Source organism: Monocercomonoides exilis (genome assembly GCF_001643675.1).
Source record: "Monocercomonoides exilis strain PA203 chromosome Unknown scaffold33-1116896, whole genome shotgun sequence".
NCBI classification, from domain to species: Eukaryota; Preaxostyla; order Oxymonadida; family Polymastigidae; genus Monocercomonoides; species Monocercomonoides exilis.
The window spans coordinates 1,022,664-1,048,963 of NW_027150578.1; the positions used below are offsets into that span (position 1 = coordinate 1,022,664).

General features: G+C 37.5%; 7 protein-coding genes across 7 annotated transcripts; 6 read left to right on the plus strand and 1 right to left on the minus strand.

Moving 5' to 3' along the window:
* Nucleotides 1-1,657: 1,657 nt before the first annotated feature.
* On the plus strand, nt 1,658-3,287 carry MONOS_7418 (uncharacterized protein; the record flags this gene model as incomplete). The annotated part of the gene is made up of 5 exons (XM_067877740.1): nt 1,658-1,770; nt 1,820-2,430; nt 2,513-2,667; nt 2,727-2,867; nt 2,927-3,287. The coding sequence occupies 5 exons, from the start codon at nt 1,658-1,660 to the stop codon at nt 3,101-3,103; spliced, it is 1,197 nt and encodes a 398-aa protein (XP_067724503.1). The 3' UTR covers nt 3,104-3,287.
* Nucleotides 3,183-7,806, plus strand: MONOS_7417 (uncharacterized protein). Its single transcript, XM_067877739.1, has 3 exons — nt 3,183-3,518; nt 3,564-4,154; nt 4,246-7,806. Exons 1-3 carry the CDS (start codon nt 3,272-3,274, stop codon nt 7,647-7,649), a joined length of 4,242 nt encoding a protein of 1,413 aa, XP_067724504.1. The 5' UTR covers nt 3,183-3,271; the 3' UTR covers nt 7,650-7,806.
* Nucleotides 7,807-7,886: 80 nt separating this feature from the next.
* Nucleotides 7,887-11,741, plus strand: MONOS_7416 (putative transportin-1; the record flags this gene model as incomplete). Its single annotated transcript, XM_067877738.1, has 6 exons — nt 7,887-7,889; nt 7,943-8,035; nt 8,105-8,363; nt 8,415-8,562; nt 8,635-9,117; nt 9,232-11,741. 6 exons carry the CDS (start codon nt 7,887-7,889, stop codon nt 11,582-11,584), a joined length of 3,339 nt encoding a protein of 1,112 aa, XP_067724505.1. The 3' UTR covers nt 11,585-11,741.
* Nucleotides 11,742-11,827: 86 nt separating this feature from the next.
* MONOS_7415 (Exonuclease 1) lies at nt 11,828-15,565 on the plus strand (the record flags this gene model as incomplete). The annotated part of the gene is made up of 2 exons (XM_067877737.1): nt 11,828-12,580; nt 12,645-15,565. The coding sequence occupies 2 exons, from the start codon at nt 11,828-11,830 to the stop codon at nt 15,396-15,398; spliced, it is 3,507 nt and encodes a 1,168-aa protein (XP_067724506.1). The 3' UTR covers nt 15,399-15,565.
* Nucleotides 15,566-18,146: 2,581 nt separating this feature from the next.
* On the plus strand, nt 18,147-18,788 carry MONOS_7414 (uncharacterized protein; the record flags this gene model as incomplete). The annotated part of the gene is made up of 1 exon (XM_067877736.1): nt 18,147-18,788. The coding sequence occupies one exon, from the start codon at nt 18,147-18,149 to the stop codon at nt 18,786-18,788; it is 642 nt and encodes a 213-aa protein (XP_067724507.1).
* A 701-nt stretch (nt 18,789-19,489) lies between these two features.
* Nucleotides 19,490-22,198, plus strand: MONOS_7413 (uncharacterized protein; the record flags this gene model as incomplete). The annotated part of the gene is made up of 1 exon (XM_067877735.1): nt 19,490-22,198. One exon carries the CDS (start codon nt 19,490-19,492, stop codon nt 22,196-22,198), a length of 2,709 nt encoding a protein of 902 aa, XP_067724508.1.
* Nucleotides 22,199-22,732: 534 nt separating this feature from the next.
* MONOS_7412 (Vps53B, component of GARP and EARP complexes) lies at nt 22,733-26,233 on the minus strand. Its single transcript, XM_067877734.1, has 10 exons — nt 25,988-26,233; nt 25,785-25,935; nt 25,652-25,722; nt 25,474-25,595; nt 25,335-25,427; nt 24,302-25,245; nt 23,948-24,194; nt 23,154-23,876; nt 22,949-23,096; nt 22,733-22,874 (listed from the first exon to the last, which is right to left on the minus strand). The coding sequence occupies exons 1-10, from the start codon at nt 26,228-26,230 to the stop codon at nt 22,809-22,811; spliced, it is 2,808 nt and encodes a 935-aa protein (XP_067724509.1). The 5' UTR covers nt 26,231-26,233; the 3' UTR covers nt 22,733-22,808.
* Nucleotides 26,234-26,300: the final 67 nt, after the last annotated feature.

Consider the following 26,300-nt stretch of genomic DNA (forward strand, 5'->3'; position numbering starts at 1 on the left):
TCTTTATTGAAACATTGAAATTATCAACTTTCCAAATTTTTGCTGAAAATCAAACATGTGAATGAAATAAAAAATAGCAACATTCAGCTTGAAGAAGACATGATGAAGAAAAATAATAATTGTTCTTTCATTATTTAACACAATTTCGATTGTTTTTAAAATGTTTTTATTTCTTCTGTTCATAATAATGAAAAACAAGAGAATGCTTCATTGAGAGGGGGCGAGTTTGGCACCAGGGTGCGGGTTAAGCACCGATGGTATTCAAATTTCTTAGAAATTTTACTCAAAAAAATATTCAATAAAAAAATTAAAAAATTTTTCAATGGAATCTTTACTGAAGCATTTTAAATTTCATCAATAAAGAAAATTTACATAACTATCATATTTATTGATGAATGTGTTAAATTCACTTGGATGTTGTTAAGTTTCGTCAAAAATATTTTTTAAGTTATCCCTTTGACAATGATTTTTCAAAAATGATGGATTTCCATACAATCTAGACAAGCAAATTTCTAAAAAATAAAAAATAACCTAAATTGTTTATATCATGGAAAAAATATGTTGTGCGTATAAAAGATGAATTGAATCGTTTTATTAAAATAGAAAAATTCATCAAAAGTCGGATTTTCAAAAATAAAAAGTATTTATTTCAAAAAATATACAACACTGCTATTAAAAATTTGCATATGTCTGAATTTTTTTGAAAAGTTCCTTTTGTTTAATTCTCAAATAAAGTAAAATTTTCATATACCGATCAAATTTCTGTTCCCACTCACGAAACTACTCAATAACAAAAATAATAACATTGTCAAGATCTTATATTCATGACAGAGAAATTTTGTGAGTGGGAACAGAAATTTGATCGAAAAATGAAATTTTCATTTTATTTGAAAATTAAACAAAAGGAACTTTACATAAAAATTTAGACATATGAATAGATGTCATATATGATAATATACAACTATGCAAATTTCTGTAAATTAATATTGAATATTTGTTGAGATATTTTAATTTTAAATTTTTGTCCGGATAAAAAAAAGTTAGGATAAAAATTCCACCCTATTTCTTCGATATTGAAAATCAATCCATTTTATTTCGTCAACACTACAAAGCTCAATACAAAATCTATTAATCTTTTTCCAGTTTTCACATGGGCAAATTTTTGGCAATTATGAAATAAACCGAGATTTATTCCAAACTTTTTCTGTAATATGTCACGATAAGTCAACCACAACAATGCAAAAATTTATGGAAAACTTTCAACATGAGAAAAATATTTGAAAGTGAAGAATTGAACAAAATTTTCAAAGCAAAAAATTTCTTCCATTATTCATTCATTGACCATAATAATTATTACTATTTCTCTATTTCATTTGAGTTGCTTTGAGAATAATTTCAATGATTCTAAAAATTTTCAAAACTTCGACAAATTGAGTAATTTTATTGAATCATTTTTTATTCGAAATAAATCAACTATTTTTCTGTGAAATATATGGTTAATTCGAATTTTTGTTTTTACTTCAAAAGAGTGCAAAAATGAACCATAAAAATGCACAGTTAAAAAGGAATCGAACGAATACAATATTAATGAAACTCTTTTGAGCACATTTTTTAATGACATGTTTATTGACGAGCTGTTTCACTTTTTATATCATTCATGATTCTTCTTGTGCTATTCATTTCAAAAGCCGCATCAGAACTACAACTTGATGCCGTAGATTCTGCATCGCGAGAATATGCTCAAGAAACATTAGAACTTTCATACAAACGGTGATATAATTTTTTATGCGAATTTTAACAACTATTATTTTTTGTTCAGTTGCATAGTTAGGACAATTGGAAATAATAGAACCTTTGCTTTTGAAAATTCGATTAAAGAATGTTTAAATGATGAATGGGCAAGATGCTTTATTACAACTTTCCACAATATATTCAGCCATATTCCAGAGTTTTATTTACAGCATTGCTTATCAGGGCCTTTAAACACGCTTCTATTCGATTATGAGCAACCGCGTTTTATTCCACCTCCTCCAACATCATATGAGATTATTGCTCCAATGGAGATTTCATCTTGCGAAGAAAAGCAAATTAAGCCTTTATCCCATTGTCTAACCAATAGAGGAGCAATATGCAAGGAAACATGCTTGGGCCTTACTCAGGATCAGAATGAATTGCAAACCTGCCTTCGATTATGTCAAGCGAATGTTTTATCAAGTTGTCCAATTGGAGAAGCAACTCCAAAACTAATGAAAGCTTGGGCAGGTGAGATAATATCTGGAAACTGTAGCATTTTCACAGAAACAAGAACATCTCTTTTAAAAAGGCCAAGAAGAACAGGACTTATGAGGCCAAGCGGAAAAAGAACGGCTGCTGAAAAATGGAAATTAAATAACTTGGATGCAGATGCAATTTTTACGAATGGATGTGGAGGTTTGATGCTTTTTTATTCAATATTTTAACCTAATTTAAATTTTTATATTTTGATTTGAATTTAATAATTTTTATCTTGCAGATTTATTTCCTTGTTTTCATTGGGGGCTTTGTGGTTCTCCAACTAGAACTCGTCCAAGGCTCAATAGTCCATTGTGCACAGCTGGATTACGATCAGATAATCCTAATAAAGATATCATTGATCGAGTGACAGCGCTTGATCTCGAACCCTTTGAGGTTGAATTATTGTGATTCTTTCTAAAATTTTTAGAAATTTTTCATTTAATTTATTAAAGAATGAGCAAAAAGAATGCATTGATAGAATGTTCACAGAGTGCGATTTGGAGTGTGGGATGGATCAAACGTGTATCAATAAGTGTTCTTCTCACAAAATTGCTTCTTGCATTGTAAATACATTGGTTCATATAAGAGATAAAGTTTGTTTTTATAAAATGTTACATTAACATAAATTATGATTTTTTGATAAATTATGAAGATTCTCATAAATCCTTCATTGGTCTGTGTGAATGCAAACAAACAAAAGCAGGTCCTCAACTCCCCTGTACCTACTTATTCCTCTTATTCATCTCATCATTCATATCCAATGAAAGATTTAGTCTATTGGACAAGCACCCCTGGTGGACGACCTTCAAGATCTCGCAAGTCAATTTAACTTTTGTTTCACATTGAATTAGATGTGAATGTTATATATAACAGAAATCGTTTTTGTCAATCATTGATCATATAAATTATTTTTTTTCAAAAAAATGACGTGATGCGTTTTACGCTACAGTTTTTCCACAAAAGTAAATATTTCAGCATTTGCTGAAATTACTAATAAATGCATTTCCTTTTTATTCTCTTGATTTCTGTTTTCAATGCTTCAAACTATGGAGAACAACAAAAAAGTAAACGAACGTTTTCTGTGGTGAATACCGCTTATCTCTCTACAAACAAGCCAGAAAAATGCAATAATCGATGCGTTACAACATTTTCGAAATGTGTAAATTCCACAACTGATCTTTGTTCAAAAGAATGTGCATATTCGTCTTTTCCAATTGAATGCCTGAACCATTGTGAATATGAAGGTTAATAACTTGTTTAAATATTTTTCTTTATAAAAATTAATTTAGAAATTGATGTATGCGCTATGGATTTGCTTAGCTGTCAAGATGTTTGCTCTTACGGGATTGTCAAGGCATGCCGAGCTGAACTTGTTAAGTGCCAACAAAATGCAATTGAAAAATGTTCTGGAAAAAATATTGAACCTTTGAAATGCTCTTCTGAACAATTTGCTGCTTGTGCTCAAAATTTTGTCAACTGTACTGTAACAGGTCAAAATTATAATGGAATGAACAGTGAATGTTCTTTTGACTGCAAGCAAGAACTTGATAGCTGCGAAAATGATATTAGAACGGAGTGTCATCGAGAATGCACTTCATCAGTTACGCGCCAGAAAAAGAGCACGCAAAATGCAAACATGACAGATGATGTTCATCAATGCGAAAGAGGATGTTTTGTAAACAAAATACCTTCTTGTCTTGATCCATACACTTCATGTATCGGAAATTGTGCAAATGATAGTAACATTTCTAATTATATGTCACAGGTAAAGAAGCCTTCAACATTTTTTGGATGGGGATTATCTTCAGACCTTATTGTGAAGCAACAGGACACGAGTAATAATTTCAATCATTCAAAATGTGAGGACGGATGCTTCGAAGGTGTGCAAATGCTTCATTTACCAGATGAATGAACGATAAACGAAATAAATGTTGAATATATTATTTTTTTTTTTTGTCTTTCTATGAACAGATCACCACAGATGCACCGCAAACTGCGGGATTCTCTGCAACGACAGCTGCGCCGTTGATCGGTCCTCGTCCAACTCCACTTCGCAGATGAAGCAATGCCGCGAGTGTGTGTCAGACTGCGTCTCACGATGCACATCGCAGAGGCAGCGCTGTCTTGTCGAGTGCGATGAATCCAACATCACCGAAGCAGCAGAGACACGATGCACAGAAGAGTGCACGGCTAACTCTGCTTTGTGTCTGTCTGCAGCATCCGAAGAATGCATAGCAAAATGTCTGAAGGACGATGAAGATGGAGGTGATGATGATGGAGAAAGAAAAGGAGATGGAATATTTGACAGAAGAGGAGGAAGAAGTCGAGGGAAGAGAAGGCAACTGCGAGAGATAGAGACACCTGAAGAGAAATCTTGTGTCGGGCGCTGTCTGATTGACCAAGCTGCAGAGTGCGATGAGGTGTGGTCTGACTGCAGAGACACCTGCAAAGAAAGCATTTCTCGAATCAGAAGAACACAATCACCTGTTTCAGATGCAAAAAGAGGAAGTGGAAGAAGAGGAGCTTTGTTTGAAAATGGGAATGAAGATGATGATGATGATGAAGACAAAGACGAGGAAGAAGAAGAGAGGATCGACAGCCTTGTTTTGAGAGAAAGCGAGGCTGCAGACAGAAACATGGAAGAATGTCGCAAGCAGTGCAAAGGATCCTTCCATCGCTGTTACGACGACCTTCACGAATTCTGTTCATTGGAATGCGACAAAAGAAGCCAGAAGAGGCAGATGAAGATGAAGATGGCCAAAAAGCTCAGAGGAGAGCAGCAGGGAAAGAGAGGGATGCTGACCAGCAGATACGAGAAAGGGGAGAGCGCTTATGCTTCAGGAGAAGGCAAAGAAGGTGAAGGAGAAGAGGAAGACGAGACGCAGAGAGAGAAAGAAGATGCCCGTGAAGACGTGCTGTGTCTGTCTGAATGCTACAAGCGCAATCGTCCCAGTTGTGTTGACGAGATGAAGAACTGCTTTGGCGTCTGCCGAGATTCGTATCTTTTGCCTTCGACGTTTGCAGAGGAAGAGCGAAGACAAGCTGTTTGGGAGCAGAAGAATGGCATTGACAGCAATGGGACTGTTGTGAGAGAGAAGGACATTCCACAGCAGAATGAGAACAAAGAAAAGAGGAGACAGACAGAGCAGGCGAGAAAGATGAAGGAAAAGGAGCAAAAAGAAGCAGATGAGCGAAAAGAGCATCTAAGGCATGATCAAAAGAGGAAGGAGAAAGAAGAAGAAGAAGAAGCAAAGAGAAGAGAAGAAGCTGCAAAGAAAGAACAAGAAAAAACCAGAAATGAACAGGAAAAAGCGAAGAAGCAAGAAGAGCAGGTGAAAAAAGAGCAAGAAGAGAAAAATAACATAGAAACAGTGCCGACTGAGGGGAAGCCAAACCGAAGGAGATATCCGCACAAGGGGCTTTTGAGCACAGAGGCGAACAAAACAGCGACAGAAAAAGAAGCCAAAGACGAAGCGAAAAGGGCGAGTGGGCTGTGTGGAATGGGATGTGCAGATGAATACGCAGAGTGTGTGAAGGCTGTGGAAGAGGAGTGTGAAAGGCAGAATGAGTCAGATGAAGAAGGGAGAAAGCGCTGTGTGGAAGAAGGCACAAAAGAATGTGATCATTTGAAGGAGAAGTGTGTTATCAAATGCAGAATTAACATCAAAAAGAAGGACACCAGTTTCAGATTGGCTGCTATGCACCGTGAAGAAGAAGAAGAAGCAGACAATAAAAGAAAAGAAGAAGAAGAAGAAGATTTCATTCAGGCGAAGAAGAGTGGATATGGCAGAGCAGAGCGGAAGAAGACAGCAGCGGTGGCGGTGTCAGTGGCAGACACACTTTATGAAGTGGCGAAGAAGAAAGAGCGAAGGCTGCTTCTGATCAACAGGACATTCGAAGAGTGTGCCGACAGATGCAACGAAGATGAGCTCAAGTGCATCGACCGCTGCGACGAAGACGAAAGCAGGTCAGCCGACGACAAACACACCACACTGGCGAGGGAGTGGAGAGAAGGGAACAAAAGATACGAGAGCAGAAGAAACAGCAGGAGCGAAGGAAAACAGGCAGAAAAGACGAAAAGGAGGCAGATGGTGCGTCTGGGGGTGAAGCGTGCTGTGATGGTGCAGTTTGGCAGCGAAGGCCTGAGGGAATGCATAACTGGCTGTGGGATGACGAGGGAGCGGTGCTTTCTGCAGTGCACAGACAGGAAAGTGAAAGGGACGATTGAGGCAAATGAGAAGGAAGAGGAAGAGAGAAGAAGCGTTTTGAGTGGGGCGAGGAGAAATTTGTATACGGCAGAGGAAGAAAAGGAGGAAGAGAAGGATGCAGATAAGGAAGAAGAAGGAGGAGGAGGAGAAAGTGATGGCAAGACAGACAAAGCACACAAAGTGATTGCAGTCGGCGTTGAGGAGAAGAACATTCTTGAAGCGCGTGTGGAGGCAGAGATTGATGTGTTGGCTCTTTTGAAGGAGCTTGGATGGAGCGAAGAGAACGCTACCAACACAACTCCAGAAAATGAAGAGCAAAACAAGCAAAATGTGCAAAAGGGAAGAAAATCGAACAAAAGCAATGATTTTGACAGGACACACGAAAAAGACGAAGAGGTGGAGTCATTGACAGACTGTGATGCAGAGCAAGCGGTGTGCTTTGACGAGTGTGTTGCAGCAGGAGACGAGTGTGTGGCTGAAGGAAAGACAAAAAGCGAATGTTCGCCTTTGGTGAAGCGCTGTCTTGTTGTGTGCGATGAGAAGTATGCTGCGTGTGTTGGCCCGCTCCGAAAGCAGATGGCAGAAAGAGAGAGAAATGCTGGAGGTGCAGAAGAAAATGCAAAGGAAAAGATTTTGAGGGAAAAAGAACTGTGCAAAGATGATTGCAAAGAAGAGAAGGAGCTTTGCTTGAAAGACGCGTTGTTTGACACCAGTGGCAGTGCAGAGTCTGTTGAAAAATGCGAAAAGAATGAAGGAAAATGCATCAAGCAATGCGAAAAGGAAGCAAAGAAAAGTGAGAAAAAGATAATATCTGACAAAGAAGACGATGATGAAGATGATGATGACGACGAAGATGATGATGATGACGAGGAAGAAGAAGAATACGAAAAAGCATCTGAGTACCAAAAGAGATATGCTGCAAATGATAAACAAAAGAAGAAAGAAAGAAAACAACGAAGAAAAATAGCGAAAGAAAACAAAATTAGCCATTCCGAAGAAATAAGCAAAAACGAAGATGTGGATGGACTTGAGAAAAAAGAGTGCAACGAAGGTTATGAACGCTGTTCTTTGATGTGCAAACGAGAGTTTGATGGGGCTTCTGAATGCTTTAGTGAGTGTTCAACACTTCTTGATCTATGCCTTTCTGGAAAACTTGATATGCAATGAAAGTTATGATTGCAAAAATTTGGGATTATTTTTCTTTTTTTACTGAATATTTTAATTTTATTTTCATTCTACTTTGAATTCTTCACTTCAAATGGACAAGCCGCGAACAATTGAAAGAATTGTTGAAAAAATACAAATTGATCATAAACCATCTAAATTTTTTATTTCTAATTTTTCTTTTTTTTTCCAAGATTAACTCTTTTGAAACACAAATTGATATAGCATTCTCATTATTCTATGGTGTGTAGTAGGATGATTTTTCAAACAACATTTTGTTTCTTGTTGCAAAAAAGTCAAGTCTTGATTCAAGTATTTTAACGCAAGTTCTCCAAATGATGACGGATATCTCAGAAGGTGTTGAAATAGCAAAGAAAGAAACATTCATGGTATGGAAATTGTAAAGTGCATTTATTGTTTGTTTTGACTTTCGAAGAAACATGAAATATTCCATTTAGCGTCTTCGTCAATCACAGCAATCAATTCAAAACTATCCGCTTTATGTTGCTGCAGTGGCAACGAACAACGCTGTTCGCCCCATCGTTCGACAAAAAGCAATGGGAGAACTTAAACGACTTTTGGAGGATAAGACATATACATTTGATCCATCATTATTTCAGGCAATTCGTGATCAATCACTGCAAATTTTAAACGATCAGGAAGAATCTGTTAGAACATATGCTGCAACCTTGATATCGGCTTTGATTGAGAAGGAAGGTTTTTTTAAAATATTTTTTTATGCAATTTTTTTAAATATTCAAAAAATAGGAATACAAAATTCGCTTAATATAATTGCAAAATTACTTGAAATTATGAGGATTGGAGGCATAAATGCGACTTCACAAGCAGCAGCTACATGCTTTTGGTTTATCATTGAAGACAACTCGAATTCGTTTAACGCACCAGCAATGGAAGGGTATTTTATTTAAAATTTGAACTTGTTAACTTCTTTCTCAATTTTTTATTTTTTTGACTTTGCGTTTTTAAGACTGACAAAAACAATTGCAACCAACTTATTTCCGCTGGGGCGTCGAATGTCAACAAATGCCGATGGTATTACAATAGCAAACACACCTCAGATTATTGTCACAGCCCTTCGTTCGCTGAGGCGGTTCAGTGAAGTTGCACCTCGAGTATTTGACAGCGTTGCACAGAGCAATTATCTTCAGACGCTATTTGATTCGGCGGGGAGTGACGACGATGCTGTGTTGTGTGAGGTGATGGACTGTTTCACAGCGCTAGTTGAGTTTCCGATGGAAAAGAATGAAGCTGGGCAGATGACACACATCCTGAAGAGTTACCTGGAGCCGCTGCTGGCATTTGCCACAGACAGGATCGAAAAGGGGAAGGAGATAGAAAAGATGGCTGGCTCGCTGTTTGTGATGGAGCTTGGCAGATGTGGAATGAGAGATGTCGAAGGCCTGGGGAAGCTGCTCCTCAAAGACGATGCTGTTCTGAAAGCTATTCCAAGGCATGACTTTTTTTTTATAAAAAATATATTTTTCATTTTTATTCTTTTGCTTTAATGTTTATTTCTTTCTCTTTATTTGTCTGTGAATGTATTCATTTTTCTATTTAAATGCAGATTGCTTCCAGTTCTGATGAAGCACACTGTGATGACAGCAATTGACCAGCAGAGCTACTATTCAAACATGTCTGCAGATTCTGACAAGACAATGGCACCGTCTCATGCGAGTGGGATGTCTGCGATGCAAAGCAGCTACGCTACACCTTCTCAGGAATCATATGGAAGTGACAGTGAAATCTATGAGGATGACGAAGAATACGAAGACGAAGACGACATGGCTCCCGAATTCTCGCTGCGGAAGAGGTGTGCGCAGGGGATTCTGTATCTGTCCTTCTTCCACCCTGTTACTGTATTCAACACCGCTGCCCCTGTGCTGAGCAGCCTGTACACCTCCACCCCGACGGACTGGCACTTCCGCGAGGCTGGTCTCTTCTGCGCAGGCATCCTCGGGAAATACTGTCTAGTGACCAAAGAGACAAGCGACGTGGCTGCCTCGCTGATTCCGTGGATGGTCCAGTTTACGCAGGAAAAGGAGGTGTTTGTGCGGATCATTGCGCACTGGGCGATTGGAGAGTATTCGACGTGGCTGTGTGGCCCAGTCGAGCCAGAGGACGAGCAGATGGGGCTGCACGATGAAGAGAAGGCCATCCAGCAGAGCCGGGGGCTGCCACTTGCCCGTGCGCCAGACAGAACCCTGTTTGGCCAGGCAATCAACGCGCTGGTGGCAGGCATGCTGGACGAGAACAAAGAGGTTGAGCGGTCTGCATGCAGCGCATTGACTGACCTGATCAGCACTGCACACAGCAGAATACGGCCGTATGTGGACGGCTTCCTGAGGAACATCGATTTGGCTGTTCAAAAGTACGAGAAGCGCAACCAGCGCATTTTGTGTCTGATGATGAATGCGCTGATATCTTCTGCGGCGTCGCTGTTCCGCTCGGCTGAGTATCTCAAGATGATTGTGGAGCTGCTGATCAAAATGTGGAAGGTGTTCCCGCCGACCGACCAGCTTGTCACGCCGCACATTCTGTCTGTCTTCTCCACCCTCATCACAACTGTCGAGGGTGAAGCTATTCAGAATCTTATCCTGTATCCACTGCAGAGAGCAGTGGGGACTATCAACCTTGCCCTGCAGCAGGAGAAGTTTGAGCTGATGAGATTGGCACAGGCACAGCTGGCGTCGTCTGCATCGCCTTTCATCGACTTCAGCGACGAGGCAGTGCACGAAAACGAAAATCCATCAGTCACCTCGTGCTTTGAGATGCTACTCGCCTTCATCTCCTCGTCGAAGAGTGAGACAGTTGTGAATGTGCTCTTCTGCAAGACCACTTTCCTCGTCAACTTCTTTTCTGCATTCCACAGCCGCAATCCGTCTGTTCTGATGTCGCTGTTCAGTGTCATCAGCACTCTGGCTGAGAAGCATCCTTCTTCTCTCACTGCCCCTCTCTCTCCCAGCTGGCTCACCCAGCCCAGCAAGCTCCCCTTCCCTGCCCCTTCTCCCGAATCTGTCGCAGCCACAAGCACAACCATCCTCGCCCAGACGTTCCCGTCTGTGCTGCTGAACATCGTCCCTGGCCACATCATCCGCAGAGAGACGCCCCAGCCGCTTTTGGTGAAGATGGACTTCAATTTGACCTCCATCGCCACACACGACGCCCTCTGCCTCGCCAAATTCGCAGTCACCGCGCTGTCGTCGATTGTCGTGGCGGCGGGGCAGAAGGAGCTCCTAGAGCCTGTTCTGCCTCGTCTCCTCCACTCCCTCGTCCCTCTCCTCTTCTACGTCTCCCCCGTCCCTTCCTCTCCTCTCCCCACTCCGCCTTCTGCATACGACAAAAGAGACCTCGCTCCAGTCGATTTCCATCATCGCGCCTTCTTCTTCGGCGTGGCTGTGGCTGAGTGTCTCTGCCAGCTCGCTCGCTTCTTCCCTGACAGCGTCGCAAACGCCATCCTCAATCCTTCTTCGTTGGCTTCCCTCTCTTTTCTCCGGAGCTGGCCTTCGTTTGCCCTCCAGCTGCTGTATGCGATGAAGATATACACACAGGACTCCTTCACTCCCATCCACATCAACTGCATCATCGGCTTCATCAGCATCATCACTTCTACCAAAATCAACCCCTTCGCTGCTGCTGATCTGACCATGTTAATACAATGTCTTCTGTCCATCTCAAATTCTGTGACAATGAAAGGCAATTCATCGATGCCTCCTTCTCTTTCTGCTTCGTCATCCACAACTCCTTCATCTGCCTCTATTTCAGCTGAACAAAGATTGATTCACGAGCAGATAAGTGCTATTTTGAAATATTTGGAAGCTGAATGCAGAAAGGCAGGCTCCTGGCCAAACTTATGTAAATCTTTAACTCCAAAAGAAGTAGAAACTTTAAACTCTATCTATGCAATTTCAACTAATTAATTTTATTTTTTACATAATTTACATAATATATTTTATTGTTATGGGGAAATTGAATTATACATGAATTATTAATTCCTTTTCAGTGAAATATTTTAAATTTTTTTATTTTTATGATTTGATTTGGTGTTAATTAGACAATAAGAGTTATCATTTTAACAAATTGTGGGGTCCGGATCTTTATTACTTGAATTATTTCTCGAATAAAGTGCCAAATTTTCACATAAATTTGCATGGAAACTTTGAATGGGAATTCACAATTTGCTGCAAATTCTTACTGGCATCGTAGAAACAAAACATCTTTCGGAATTTGCTGGACAGACAATTGCAGTTGATACTTATTGTTGGCTTCATAAAGCTGGAAGTAGATGCGCATCTGAAATTTGTCAAAATGTTCCAACAGATTATTTTGTGAAGTTTTGTATGGCACGTGTTGATTTGTTGAGACAGAATGGTGTCACACCAATTCTTGTTTTTGACGGACGTCATCTTCCTGCAAAAGAAGGCAAAGAGAGGGAACGTGCAACATCGCGTAAGTACAACTTATTGAAAGCGCAACAGTTGATGCGTGCTGGAAATAAAATTGGAGCTGAACAACTTTTTCAGAGAAGTGTTGATATAACTCCGACGATGGCTTACGAAGTTATAAGGGCTCTTCGAAAAGAAAATCTTCAATACATTGTTGCTCCGTATGAAGCAGATGCACAGCTTGCATATTTGTATTTTTCTGGTCTGGCATCAGCAGTAATCACTGAAGATTCAGATCTACTAGCTTTTGGTGTTGAAAAAGTAATCGTTAAACTTGATAAAACTGGTTATGGACAATTCATTGATTTTACTAGGAGAGGAGAGCTGCGGGAGTACGAATTGGGATCGCTCTCCCAAGAACAATTCCAAATGATGTGCATTTTATCAGGATGTGATTATCTTCCGTCACTTCGAGGAATGGGAATTAAAACTGCTTACAAGTTAGTGAAGACTTATAAAACAGAAGAAAATGTATGAATGGGTTTTAATTTTTTTCTCACTAAAAATTTCACTCATTTTTCTCACATATATACAGATTATGGCAGCTCTTCCTTCATATGTTTCTGCTTCATCACCTTCATCAAAACTGAAAATACCACAGATACATGCAGCGAATGCATCAATGCAGTATATTTCATCTCCTTCCTCTTCTCCTCTTTCATTGTCTACTTCCTCCTCTGATATTCCATCATCATATCCTCTTCAATTTCACATGGCTTTACTAACATTCAAGCATCAGACAGTGTTCTGCCCTAAAACACGCAGACTGAGATGGTTGCAGCCGATGGAGGATGGAAGTGTGTGTGAGACAGAAAGGCTTCGGAAGGAAAAAGAACGACAGGCAAACTCCTCTGACAGAAGTGATCCTTCCGCATCATCGTCGCTTGCTCCTCTAAAAGGAAAGCAGCAATCATCACTATTTCCTTCAACTCTTTTTCCTGCTTTGTCTTCATCTTATTCATCGCCTTCTTCATCGATGTCGTCTGTTGGTCCGTCTTTGTCAGCTCCTTTCTTCTCTCAATCGTATCGGCAGCCGTATGATTTCTTGGGTCCCTTTTTCAGCAATCGCAAAGCATTTCTTGTGTCTCTGGGGGAACTCGATCCATTCACATTGACACCACTCGGAAAGAGACACGTGGCAATACACGGAAAGATGAGTGATCCAAAGGAAGACGAGAGAAAGAGAGAGAAAGCTGATGCGAAGGAAAATGAAGTTGGAAACAAATCGATGAATGATGAAGAACAGGATGCTGAAACAAAAAGTACAACGAAGAAAGCAAATATCACAGAAAATGAAGAAAAAGACCAAAAAGATTCGTTTACAGACGAAAGAGCAGACAAGGAAACAATGGATGCATTCGATGAAAACGATACAGAAGAATTTCTTGGGGCAAAGCGGAAGATAAACAGAGAAGAGGGTTCAGAAGGTGATGCAGAAGAAGAAGAGAAGCAAAAGAAAGAGCGTCCACACATTTTGAAGGAGCTGCGAGAAGGAGAGCGCAAACGGCTGAGGAAAGAGTGCAGAAACTACAGTTTCTTCAGCAATTCTCCGAGTCAGAACAACAAAGATGGTGATTCTCTTCTTGAAAGAAGCAGTCTGGCTGACGGAGACATCTGCTCCGCAAAAGGATTTATGGACTGCGAAGAAATAGACGAGCCTTCTTCATCCACTTCACCATTTCTGTCGCCTTCACTCACACCTTCCCTTTCCCTTATGCACACACCAGTCAGCCACATCCATAGCCCCACCCCTCTTCCTTCTCCATGCTCTCCTTCTTCTCCTTCTCTGATGACTCCTTTGTCTCCCCTCACTCCAATTCCCAGTTCTCCTTCGTCTGTGTTCTCCTTCTTCTTCTCTGCCAAACAGCCCGTACTCACTCGGCGCAGTGCTTCTACAGAGGAACAGCAATCATCCCAGCCGTCTTCTCAGTCATCAGCCACATCAGCCACAACACCACTTGCAGTGTCTTCTCCTCCATCCGTCTTTCAGCATCTCTCTCCTTCTCTCCCTCTCTTAAAGTCTTCTCTCAACAACGTCCGCACTCATCCACTTTCTCCAACACGCTCGCCTTCTCTTTTCTCATCGTCTGCTTCCAACACAACCCCACTGCCTTCTCATCGCTCGCTTCGCTGCTCTCCTTTGGTGTCTTCTTCGCCTCTCGAGAAATCTGCACCACCTGACCAGCCACAAGGGAGCACTGAAGATGTCAGGTATTTGCAGAACAGCCAAAGAGTGGGAAGCATATCATTGAAAAACGAGTGGGAGAAGAAAGAAGAAGAACTTCGAGAAAGCAAAGACAGAAAGAAAGACAAATCTGAAAATGAAAAGAAAATAGAAGAAAACATTTTATTTGACGACAAAATGACAAAGCAAAAAGAGCTCAACAGAATAATTGCATCTTCGCCTTCTCCAAAATACACAGAACAAAAACGTCTTCGGCTGTCTTCGTCTCCATCACCTCCAAATTGTGTATTGCAGTCGTGTCTGTTGAGTCCCAGTGAAAAATACATTACATCTCGTTTTTCTGGATCTGCCAACTGCACACCTGAAGAAATTGATCCTCTTTCTGAAGAAGACTCTCCACTCCAATCCACTCCACCATTTTCTATGGATTCACTGGCACCTAATTCTCCCTCGCTATCCACTTCAAATAGAATATCAGTCATCACTTCATCGCAACATTCATTATCTTTGGCTCCTTCATTACAATCAAGCACTTCTGCACACATCACTTACAATGCAGATTTATCTGATAATGTGCCTTCACAACATGCCTCTCAGTCACAGCCCTTGTCACAGTCACCCTCTCCATCTCCCTCTCCATCACAGCCTCTATCACAATCGCAGTCATTGGCATTACAACAATCTTCCTCAACTATTCATTCTGACTTGTCTATGCATTCACAGTCGCCCATTTCCATTTCGCCAAAGCAGCTGTCTTCCACTTCAATGCCTTCACCTATCACATTTCCTATTTCTATTTCATCTTTATCTCCACCCAGCGCTTCTGCAAAAACTGCATTTCGCGAAGAAAGTTCGTCGTATCTTCGTTTTCTTGAGCCTTTCACCACACTCACCACAGCCCCAACATCACACACCTCGGGGTCTCAACCTTCTGCATCTTTATATGGTTCTTTTCCTCTTCAAAAGGAGTTGCGCTCATCAAAACAACAAAGTTTTGGTGCTACCTCATTTTCTTTCTCTCCACCTCAATTGGTTGTTGCTCCATCAACAAGAAGACAAGTCCCAGCTTCGTTGCCTTTTATCAAAAAGAAAAATTTATATTAACACTGTTTACAATGAATGTGATATGTTACAATGAATTTTATTATTTTGATTAGCTTTTTTTTTTCTAATTTAAAGTTTATGAAAAATATTTTTTTTTTGATTTTGTACACCAAAAATAATTCGTAAAGAGAATTTTTGCAATAAAATTAATAGTTTTTCAAAGGAAATAATAGTTTTTTCTTTCAAAATAATAAATTTGCATCAAAACAAAAAAATATTTTTGTGTTAAAAATGAAAAATTTTTATGTTTTCATAGGAATTAAAAAAAAAATTTTTTTTTGGAAATTCATATGTTTGATGAAGTGAAGCGGTATTTATTTATAGAGCATAAAATTTAAACGATTCTCATAAAATGAAATTGTTATTTTTTCTTAGAAAATAATCAACTGTTTAGGATGTAGAAGATGCATAATAAAATGTCTCCTTTGTTTGAATTATTATTAATTAACTTTTGAATGATCACTTTTCTTATAGGCGGACACTTTCCAAATGGCCGGGCAGCAGACTTTTCTCAGCAGCTAATGATTGTTGATTTTAGATCTTTTCCCACATCGCTTGTCAAATGAATATGAGTACATGCAGTTTGCCAAGAATGAAGAATTCTTATGAACTCATTTTTTAAAAATATATTTTGTTTTTCGGAAAATTTCGGAAAAACAAATTCCTTTGTGTTTCTCCGAAAAACAAAATATATTTTTAAAAAATGAGTTCATAAGAATTCTTCATTCTTGGCAAACTGCATGTACTCATATTCATTTGACAAGCGATGTGGGAAAAGATCTAAAATCAACAATCATTAGCTGCTGAGAAAAGTCTGCTGCCCGGCCATTTGGAAAGTGTCCGCCTATAAGAAAAGTGACCATCAAGATGACTGCGACGAAAAAGTTTTTTTCAAAAACAAACTCGAAGACAATAACTTTAACAAAAACAAAAATTGAAACAACATTGAAAATTATTTAACAAGCATAAATAATAATAATTTCAAACAAAATACAGTCTAAACCGGATATACTCACAAGGAAGATAATCAAAATCGTTTATTGTCACATTTTTCGATACACCGACATTTTTTGCTTGGTTTTCTTTCATTTTCCATCGCTTTTAATCGCAGGGCTGAAAATGAATGTTAACATTTTTTATTGTTATTGGTGATTTTTTCAATGCAAATTTATTATTTGAACAAAAATTTCAATTTTTCGCATTATCTAAAAATATGCTCAAAAAAGTCAAAATAATGTGTATTAATGAAAAAAATTAATTTCGAAAGTGAAAAATGCGTTTTTATGAAAAATTTTCAGAAATGGAATAATTAACTCAAAATTCATTAATTAATTTATTAATTTTTATTTTTATTTATGTGTGTGTTAAACAGCATCTGATATTATCACAATCGGTTATAGTCACAAAAAGTTGTGCAAAAACCGATGTGATTATATCCGGTTTTGACTGTATTTCATTAATAGTCAAATCAATATAGTTCTGGTTTTTATTTCTTGTTGTTTCTTTAACAAACTGTAATGGAATCGACTATTTTCAATTGCTCACTAAACAAAATTTTATTAATCGATTGATTATCGGAAAGATCAATGAAAATGAATTTTTAAGTTTTCATTTGTCCAAATTCGCTTTTGTTTTCTTCGACAAATCATTAAAATTTTGGAATCGTTGCATTGTATAAACAAAAAATATGAAGCGGCAAGTCACAACTTTAAGTAACATTCAGAAACTCGTTTTTTTTCGGATTTTTTGTGATAGAATGATTTAATATCAAATAGTAAAACATGCTAGGGGTGAATTTTCCATATTTAGAATAATTTTTTTTTTATGAAAAAATTAAATTTACGAAAATATTTTGGTTATGATCAAAAGTATTTTCGAAAATTTTTTGTTTGAAAATTGAACGATTTTTGGAAATTTCATTATTTGGTAAAACTTAATTTGTTAAAAAAAAACTTTCGATTCAAATGAAGTGAATTAAAGAAGTTTGAAGTTCATATTTGAATGTTTTGTAAACTTTTTAGTTATAAAATGAAGTGAAAATGAACTTCTCGGGTTTCGTTCTGCTTTAGGGTTTTCCTTCGAATCGAAATATTAGGTTTAAAGGTTTGCATTTTATTTTTATTCATTTTTTTATTAATAGGGTTAAGGTTTCAATCAAAAAACACTTTTTCACACATCAAAAACGTGTGTTTCAATGATTGAGCAAGATGAAAGGTGAAAATAATAAATATAAAAATGAATTGAGAACTTTTGTGATTTTCTTTTTATATAATAAAAAAGGAAAGCTTAGAATTATATAAAATTTATTAAAATAATTCTTTATTAAAGTTGGTTTCATTTTAAATAATCAGTAATAAGTTTGATCAAAACCATAATACTTTCGAAAATTTGATTATTTTCATTAAAAAAAAAATTATTCTAAATATGGAAAATTCACCCCTAGCATGTTTTACTATTTGATATTAAATCATTCTATCACAAAAAATCCGAAAAAAAACGAGTTTCTGAATGTTACTTAAAGTTGTGATTAACCATGAATAGTACTTTATATTGTGTATTTTCTAGAAAAATCTTCAAAAATATCAACAATGGTGTTTTGAAGAAACAATAATTCCAAGAGGATGATTTTTTTTCATTGATAGATTACAGATAATAAACAATGATAATCATTTTCCCCAAAATTCATCACTTATAAAACTTTATTTTTTATGCAGTTATTGATCTTTTATTTCATTATCAATTCGAACAATGAACTCATTTCTTATTATTTTGACTTGTTTCCATATATGCATTTCCTCTAAGTTCATTGGTGCTGGGATTCGAACATATACATCAGCATCAGAAGTTATTTTTGTCTCTGAGAAAGGAGACGATTATCTTCAGGATTGCGGAACAGAAAGGGATCCATGCAAAACAATAGGAAAGGGAATAGAGCAAATGAAAAAGGGGCGCGAAGCAAAAACTTTAAAGATTGTTGATTCTGCAGAAATACCTTATGGATTTTTATTTAACAAAGATTTCAGCTTAACATTAACAACGGTGTCAAAACAAAGAATTCAACGAAATATTTCATTTAAATTGAAAGAGTTGGCGGAGAAAGGAAAATTTCATATGATTAATGAAAAAACCTTGAAACTCGAACATTTGAAGTTCGATCTTAATCTTTATAAGGCAAAGCAATTTTCATCTAAAGGTGTTGAAGAAGAATCAGCAATTATTCTTTCAAAAGGAGCTCAAGGGGATCTGACTATAAGAGATTGTGATATGAGAATTAATGAACGGACAGATGACTACACCACATTTTCGTTTTTGAGAATAACTGATGGGAAAATCTTGATTGACGAACTTGAGTTCTTGTCAGACTATTATTATCAAAACAAAGCAAATTAACTGCATATTTCTGAAGGTGTCGTAATATCAAAAATTTATGGATTAACCATTTGTGATGCGAAATTGCAAAAAGAATGTGCACTGAAACTTCCATCTTCGTTCACATTAGAGAAAAGCGAAATAAATCAGATGGAACGGAATTCTGATGGTCCTGCTTTTCTAGAAGCTTGCAGTTGTACAGAAGAGAAAGTCATGATTTCTATTTCGAAGTGTTTATTTGATTCAGTGAAATCGCCAAAATCGAAAAAAGGAAGTTGCATCTATTTTGAGATGTTGCACTCAGAAAGCGTTTTGAATGTTATTGACACAACATTTAAAAATGGAGAGGCTCTCCTGGGCGGAGGGATAATGATTGGAGCGACAAAAGGAAAAGTTAAATTGGAGAATGTGGTGTTTTTCCAGTGCAAGGCAATCAGAGATGGCGGAGGGCTGATGATTCATGATTTAACACAGATAGCAGGACTTGAATGCACAAACGTGTCATTTGAAGTGTGTCAAGCAACGAATGGTGGTGGGATTGAAGCAATTTTTGGAGAGGAAAAAATCAAAGAAGGAGCTATCTTATTTAAGAACTGTTTTTTCAGAAACAATAAAGCATTCCTTAGCGGAGATGATGCGGCAATCATGTGCAAAGGAAATTCACATTTGATAAAAACACCTTTTGACGAAAAGTGCTTTAGCACAACAACGAAGAATCTGGTATGTGTTATGAAAAAGGATGGATCATCAGTATTTCACGACGAATGGCTAAAATTGGTTCATTGAAATTGAACGTTGACGCAAAAAACGGAGCGAACAGCGCAGAATGCGGAAATCAAGAAAAGACTCCATGCAAAACACTGAAACAAGCGATTGCTAACAGTCTTCCGGAAAGACCATTTTCAATCTACACGACGGAAGAATGCAATAAATATGATACGGAACCAATAACAATCGAAGCATATCACATTGAGATCAAAGGCAAAGACGATTGTAGAATTTCACTCACAAATGTATTGGATGAAACGAAAGTGCAGCAGGGAGAGAGTCTATTCAACTTGAAGAAAGGAGGGTATCTGGAGCTGTGCGGTGCTAAAGTCATTGTGGACACAGCAAGAAAAAGTGGTCGAGACAATGGACTATTTGTATGTGATGGAGAAGATGCAAAACTTTGTATTTATCGAGATAATATAACTTCAACTGATTCTAATCAGGCTTTGAACTGCATTTTAATTGAATGCAATTCTGGAGTACTTAATATTTCTCAATCAATCTTCGAACATTTTTCGTCTGCATGCGCATTTATACTTGCAGCTAATTTAAAAGAGATACATATAAACAATATCGTTCTTGATTCGATTTCAACTACAAGCGATACCCAATCAGTTTTCACAATTTTGAGCGGATGCCAAAAAATTTATTTGTCTGAAGGAAAAATTTCGAATTGCAACTCAATTGGACATAAAATTGGAGGGGCTTTGTATGTGGAAATTGGAGACTGCAAAAGTTACAAGATGTTCAATGATTTGAACTTTGCAAACTGCTCATGCAGAAGTGGGCAAGCAAGTTCGAACAAAAGGTATTTAAGGTCAAATGAAGTATCAAAAGGTGGGGCAATGTATATCAAAGCTACCGACGAAACAACTGAACAATTTTTAGCTTATATTTCACAGATGACATTTGCAAACTGCAGTGCAGATAAAGGACAGCACATTTTCATTTCAGTGCCAGTTGGGAGAGAGCAGATTAGCAATGACATGTTTTATCTTGAGATGAATAATATTTATGGAAAGGAGAATTTAATACTTTTAGAAGAAAGAAAAAATGGAGAAAGAAAAATCATTGATCTCTTGAGCGACGAAGAAAACAGATTGCCTTATCATTCATCAACGATCTATGTGGGAGGAGATGAATCAAGCGAAAATAAAGAATGTGGAAGAATGGAAGAACCGTGCGATATGATAAGCACTGGATTTCATCACGCAATACAAGGTAGTCATTTTATGATGCTGATTAACGGAAGAGTTTGCATGAATGAACCATTAAAAATACTGAGTATTGGAGCGATTTCGTCGGTATCTGAAACTTCTACGTCTTCAAATTCACCTTTTTCAACGAACCCAAGTTGTGGAACCATTCGCATTGGAGCAAAAATGGAAGCAGGCGCATCAGATACCGTGTTTGAAATATCATACAATAGTTTGCATTTTAAACACATTGATTTCGAATACCCAGATGCTATCGAAGGAGATGCACTCGATTTGATTTACGCAAGAAATAAGTTTCAAATGAATGATGTTGTGTTTCGACCATGGTACACAGGACTTACAGGAGAGAACGTGCTTGGCGGAGAAGGAAAGATGCTTCCTTACAAACTATTTAATTTTTATGATGGATATGTAACCGTTTCGCAACTAGTTATTTACGGAAGAAATGGAAATATAACTGAAAAGTGTCATCATTGTAATAATCTAATTCAAAATAATGACAATTTTTTGAAAAAGGGTGAAATAGAACCAAAATTCGGTACAATTGACAGAATTGGAAAAGAGGATAATCCGTTGTGTTTGTGGGATTCTGGATTATTTTATATAAGAAAGTCAATTGAAGCACACATTGACGATAGCACATTTGCGGATATAAGTGATGGTGCAATTCTTTCTGATTCATCTGATCTGAGGATAAGCAATTGCAGTTTCATTAACAACCATCCTACTGGAGAGAATTGGGAGAAATATCATTCGATCCGCCACAGCATCCGCCAATCTGGAGAAGAAATCAGGTGTAACACTCAGTTGGATTCCTTGACACCTGGAAGCGATGGGTTAGATGGAAAGCTGTTTGGAATGATATCTGATATAAAAGCATCTGGAACAGCTGCTGAGAATATGGATTCATATTTTTTTTCTCCCATTTTGAAAAACGTTACGCTTAAATGGGAAGATTCTAATCAAAAGAATGAACAGCAGATCAAAAAAGAAAACAAGAAAGAAATTGAGGCGGTTGTGCATGGATCGTATCTATTTCCTTGTGGACTGACGTTTGAAGCATCCAAAAAAAAGAAAGGAAAAGAGATGATATGGGCAGATTGCTATATTTCAGAATATTCAAATGAGACATATATGAAAGCGAAGATTCCTTCATATTTGTTTAATGATGATGATTGCACATCATTTGCCTTCCGCTTTACATATTCGTATGGAATTATTAGAGCAGAAAAGAAGCGAACAGCAAGTGTGATGGTAATCATACAGAAGAAAGATAAACCAAACAAGAACAATTCAAAGAAATTGACGAAAGAACAGCTTTTTGGAATTATTGTTTCTGTAAGTGTGTTTGTTGTTGCTGCTATTGTTACAGTGGTTGCCGTTACTGTCTGTGTTGTGAGAAAGAATAGAAGACATTACATGACAATAAGAGATTATAAATAATAGAGAGCTGGATGGAAATGTAAATTGGAATTTATTAGAGTTTTATTCAAAGAAAGCAAAAAACGTTTATTGCTTTGTAAGTTTTCACATTTTCTTTTGTTTTTTAAGTGCTTTTGTTTATTGACTTTTCAGAGAAGAATTATCACAAGCATGGAATTAAATCTCTTAAAAACGAGAGCATTTATTTTTATTTCGCTGTATGGTTCAAAAAGTGTTTAAAGTTTAATTTTTAAAGAAATTTTCTCAAATTTTATTGTCATGAAAATATATTTTTTTGTTTGTGTTATTCCTTGTATGAATGCATTTTCATTTGTTTATGATTAAGCGAGTTTCATTTGCGAAAATGTTTTTTAGTTTTTAAATCTTTTTGTACATCCTCTTTTACAAAAAAAATTTCAAAATTCCTTGGAAAGATTATTTTCTCATTTCGAATATAAATCATGATCGAACTTTTTAAGACCATTCATGCACTCGATTTTTGGGGAAAAAAAAAACAGCATTTTAAAATGTGAAGTTAATGCTTTCAAAATATGCTTGAAAGAAAACATTCAATTTTTTCTAATTTTTAATAAAAAATGAATATATTTCATTTTAAACAGTGAAATGCAAGTCATTTTTGCTCAAATGACTTTTGAAAATCTTCCAAAATGATTTGCCTATCGTCTTTTTTCAGTTGCTGAAAGAGCATAACGAAAAGGAAAGTAAATTTGAGAATAAAATATAAGCAGAAAGAAATACTTCAATACACACTCTCAAATCAACAATGCGTAGAAAGTCCAGAGGCTGCCCATCAGGAAACGTGGCAAAAAATGTGCCCACCAGAACATCTAACGGTACGCTTATTAAACTGCAAATCTTTTTTATTCTTTTGAATCCATTGTCGATGATTTGTTTCAGCCTAAGCAAATGACATACACAAACAATAAACAATACAAATCATATAAATGAATCATACATTGCATCAACTGCCTTCTGCCTCTTTGAAGCAACAACAACCAAAATAGCTTTTATCTCTTCGATGTCGCACAGTAGCTGTGCAGCGGCTTCTTTGCTGAGTCTTTTGATCCCATCAACAATATGGCAGAATCTGTTGATTAGCTCCTTCACAAACAGACTGTAGAACCTCTGCCACCTCCGATTGTCCAACGTGGCTTGTATTCTGTCGAGTGATGCTGGCAGTGCTGTGCGAAGTGAATGGATAACAGAAGAGTCGCGCCCAGCCATCGAAGGTGACGGGGCAGGTGGAGAAGGAGAAGAGGAGGAAGTGAGAGACAAGGTGAATGAGGCAAGGGTGGCGAGAGGACCAGGAAGTGATGAAGTGGATGAAGTGGTTTGCGACTGAGATGGAGACGGGAGAGGGTCCTGGATTTTGTCGAGCATCTTCGGAATGGATGAGATGATTGGGTCGAGGCGTGTGAGCACAGCGTATATCAGCCCCATCTGTCCAACTGAAATGATCTGTGAGGCCTTTTGCTGAGGCTCTTCAGGTGTAATTGACTTCGCATACTGTGACTCGATGACGCGGCTGATGGTGTCCACAAGCTGCTGAGTGGTCTCAAACACATACATTGCTGTATTGATCAACACGCACACACTTTCCAGCTCATTGTCGGTCATTCGAACATCACCAGGAGAAAAAGGTGGAATGGTTGGAGAGGAAGATAAAGATTGAACACATCTGAAATCACAAAGTCATGATGAAAGAATAAAAAAGATAGAAAAATAATGTATTGATTGAAAAATACACACTTTGGTAGCTTTAGGAAGTGATTGTCAAGATAAAGCTTAATATTTTTCAGGAAAGCAAATGAAATGTCTGCGAGCGGCTGCCCCGTTGAAAGGGCTTTTGTGCGAGCATATCCAGTTTTAATTCGCTGGAATAGAAGTGTCGAACTGCTAAGCACAACAACGTCGTCATCTCGTGCTGTTTCATTATCATTAATCAATTCGTCATTCAATGCTTTGAGTGACTCGTCTTCTTGCTTGATGAAAAGACCTAAAATAACAGAGATATGAACATATAAGTTATAAATGCAAAAGAGTAAGTATTCAAAAAAATAGAATGATAATTGAATAAGACAATATTCAAAAAAAAGAACAGACCAAGATGAGGAACAAAGCAAGACGAAATGGCACCTCTGAAATGAGGAAGATAAGGTGGAATGACAATTTCGCCCATCATTCTTGCTCTCTCTTTCTTTTCTGCTTTTATTCTCATCTTTTCTTTTCTTTGCTCCTCTTTCTTTCGTTCTTTCTCTGCCTGCCGTCTTTTCTCCCATTTTGCCCTAACTTGCGCGGCAGATGTTGCCGGTGCGTCATCATCCAGCTCATTTTTGTTGTCTGGCAGAAATTCTTCATCTTCTTCTTCGTCTCTCTTTTTCATTGCAAGCTTTCTCCCACGTGCCGCTCTGGCGCTGAATTCGCCTTCTGCTGTGACTGTTTTGTTTTTCCCTTTCTCTCTCTTTTGCTCTCTTTCTTGCTCTTCCTCTTTTCTCCTCTCTTTTTCTTTTTGCATTTTACGTCGCTGCCTTCGAGATACACCTTGCAATGCATCATAATTTCCTTCTTCGTCATCGTCAATCTCAATATCTCCTTTCAATGTTCTACTCCTCCGAGAAGGTTCTTCATTTCCATAATCTGATTCACTATCATCAGAATCAATCTCATCGCTGCTATCTTCTTCATCATCATATTCAATGTGCACAGTCACATCCTTCAAGTACATTTCCAGATCTTCTTCGAATTCCAATGTTTTCACCATCGTCTTCACAAGAAGCGCAACAACGAGTGTCTTTCCCCTCTGCGCTGAATCCAGAACAGAAGACAGGTCTGAGCGTGTGATCTCACAAAAGTCAAATGCCAGGTGTGCCTGCATTGACCAGTTTGGCGGGATCAGGCCACGTCTCCTGTCGATGCTTTGAATAACTGCTTTGAACCAGCTGAAGCGCCCAGGAACATATTTCAGTTCGTTCTTCGGACCTCCAAAGAGATACTCTTTTTGATAAGGAAGAAGATACGATTGGCAAAGACTGTGCGTTATTTTTGAGCTGATGTGGAAACAAAAGCCATCCATGAACAAAAATTATTGTTATTTCCTGTTTAAACGAAGAGGTTCAAAATAAGAAATGTTGCGTACCGGAAATCATCCCCTAAAATTGATACACATTCACAGGCACTTCGCATTCGAGCTATTTCTGTTTCATTTAAAAATAAATCAAGATCTCCAAGTCTTTAAAAAGCAATTGTTATAAAGAAGTCTTAAATTAATCACATACATCATTATGTCTTTAGAAATTATCCTTTCAAGTAGTTGCTCAATTTCAAACGTTTCATCGACAAGCTTACGAATTTGAGGAGCTTCATATTGTTCAAATTGACAACATAGAGAAAATGTGATCTGAAATTGAAAAATAAATTCAATATTTTTTCGTCTAACGCGAATAAACAACATACTGTCAAGTGATCAGGAATTTCTGTGTAAAATCTTCTTTCGACCAACGTTCTCAAAGTCCCGAGACTAGTTGCTGCATGCAAAGAAAACAATATAAATTTGCTGCAATTTTAAAATCGATACGAATGTAAATACCGAAATTTTGCAGATTTTTTAAAGTGGAAATAGTTCGAGAAATATTCTGCTTTGCATGATCTAACTCACTTATTTCTTTACACAATTGTTGCAACATTTGCTCTGATTCATCGCTTTTATGCTTTATTGCTTCAATTTTCATATTTAGGAGCTTATGTTATTTTCGCAAACATCTTTATAAAAAAATAAAGAATTTAAGATACCTCAATGGCAGCATGAGCACGCTCAAGTTGTTCTTTTCCTTGCGATCGAGAAAGAGATTGCTTTCTTACAGCATCGGACATTTCCGAATCAAGCTGAGTGATGCGTTCTCGCAAGATTGCCACAGTTCGTTCAACTTCCCCGAGCGATTCTTCAGTTGGAAATGCAGTATTGACGAAATTTATTGGATTGAAATCATTGCTGTCAAGGCTTTCCCAGGAAAGTTGTTTTTCAGAAATTGACATCTTATTATGCTGCATTTGATCAGTTTAATAAAAAAATACTAAAACAATTGTGACATACAAATATAGTCAT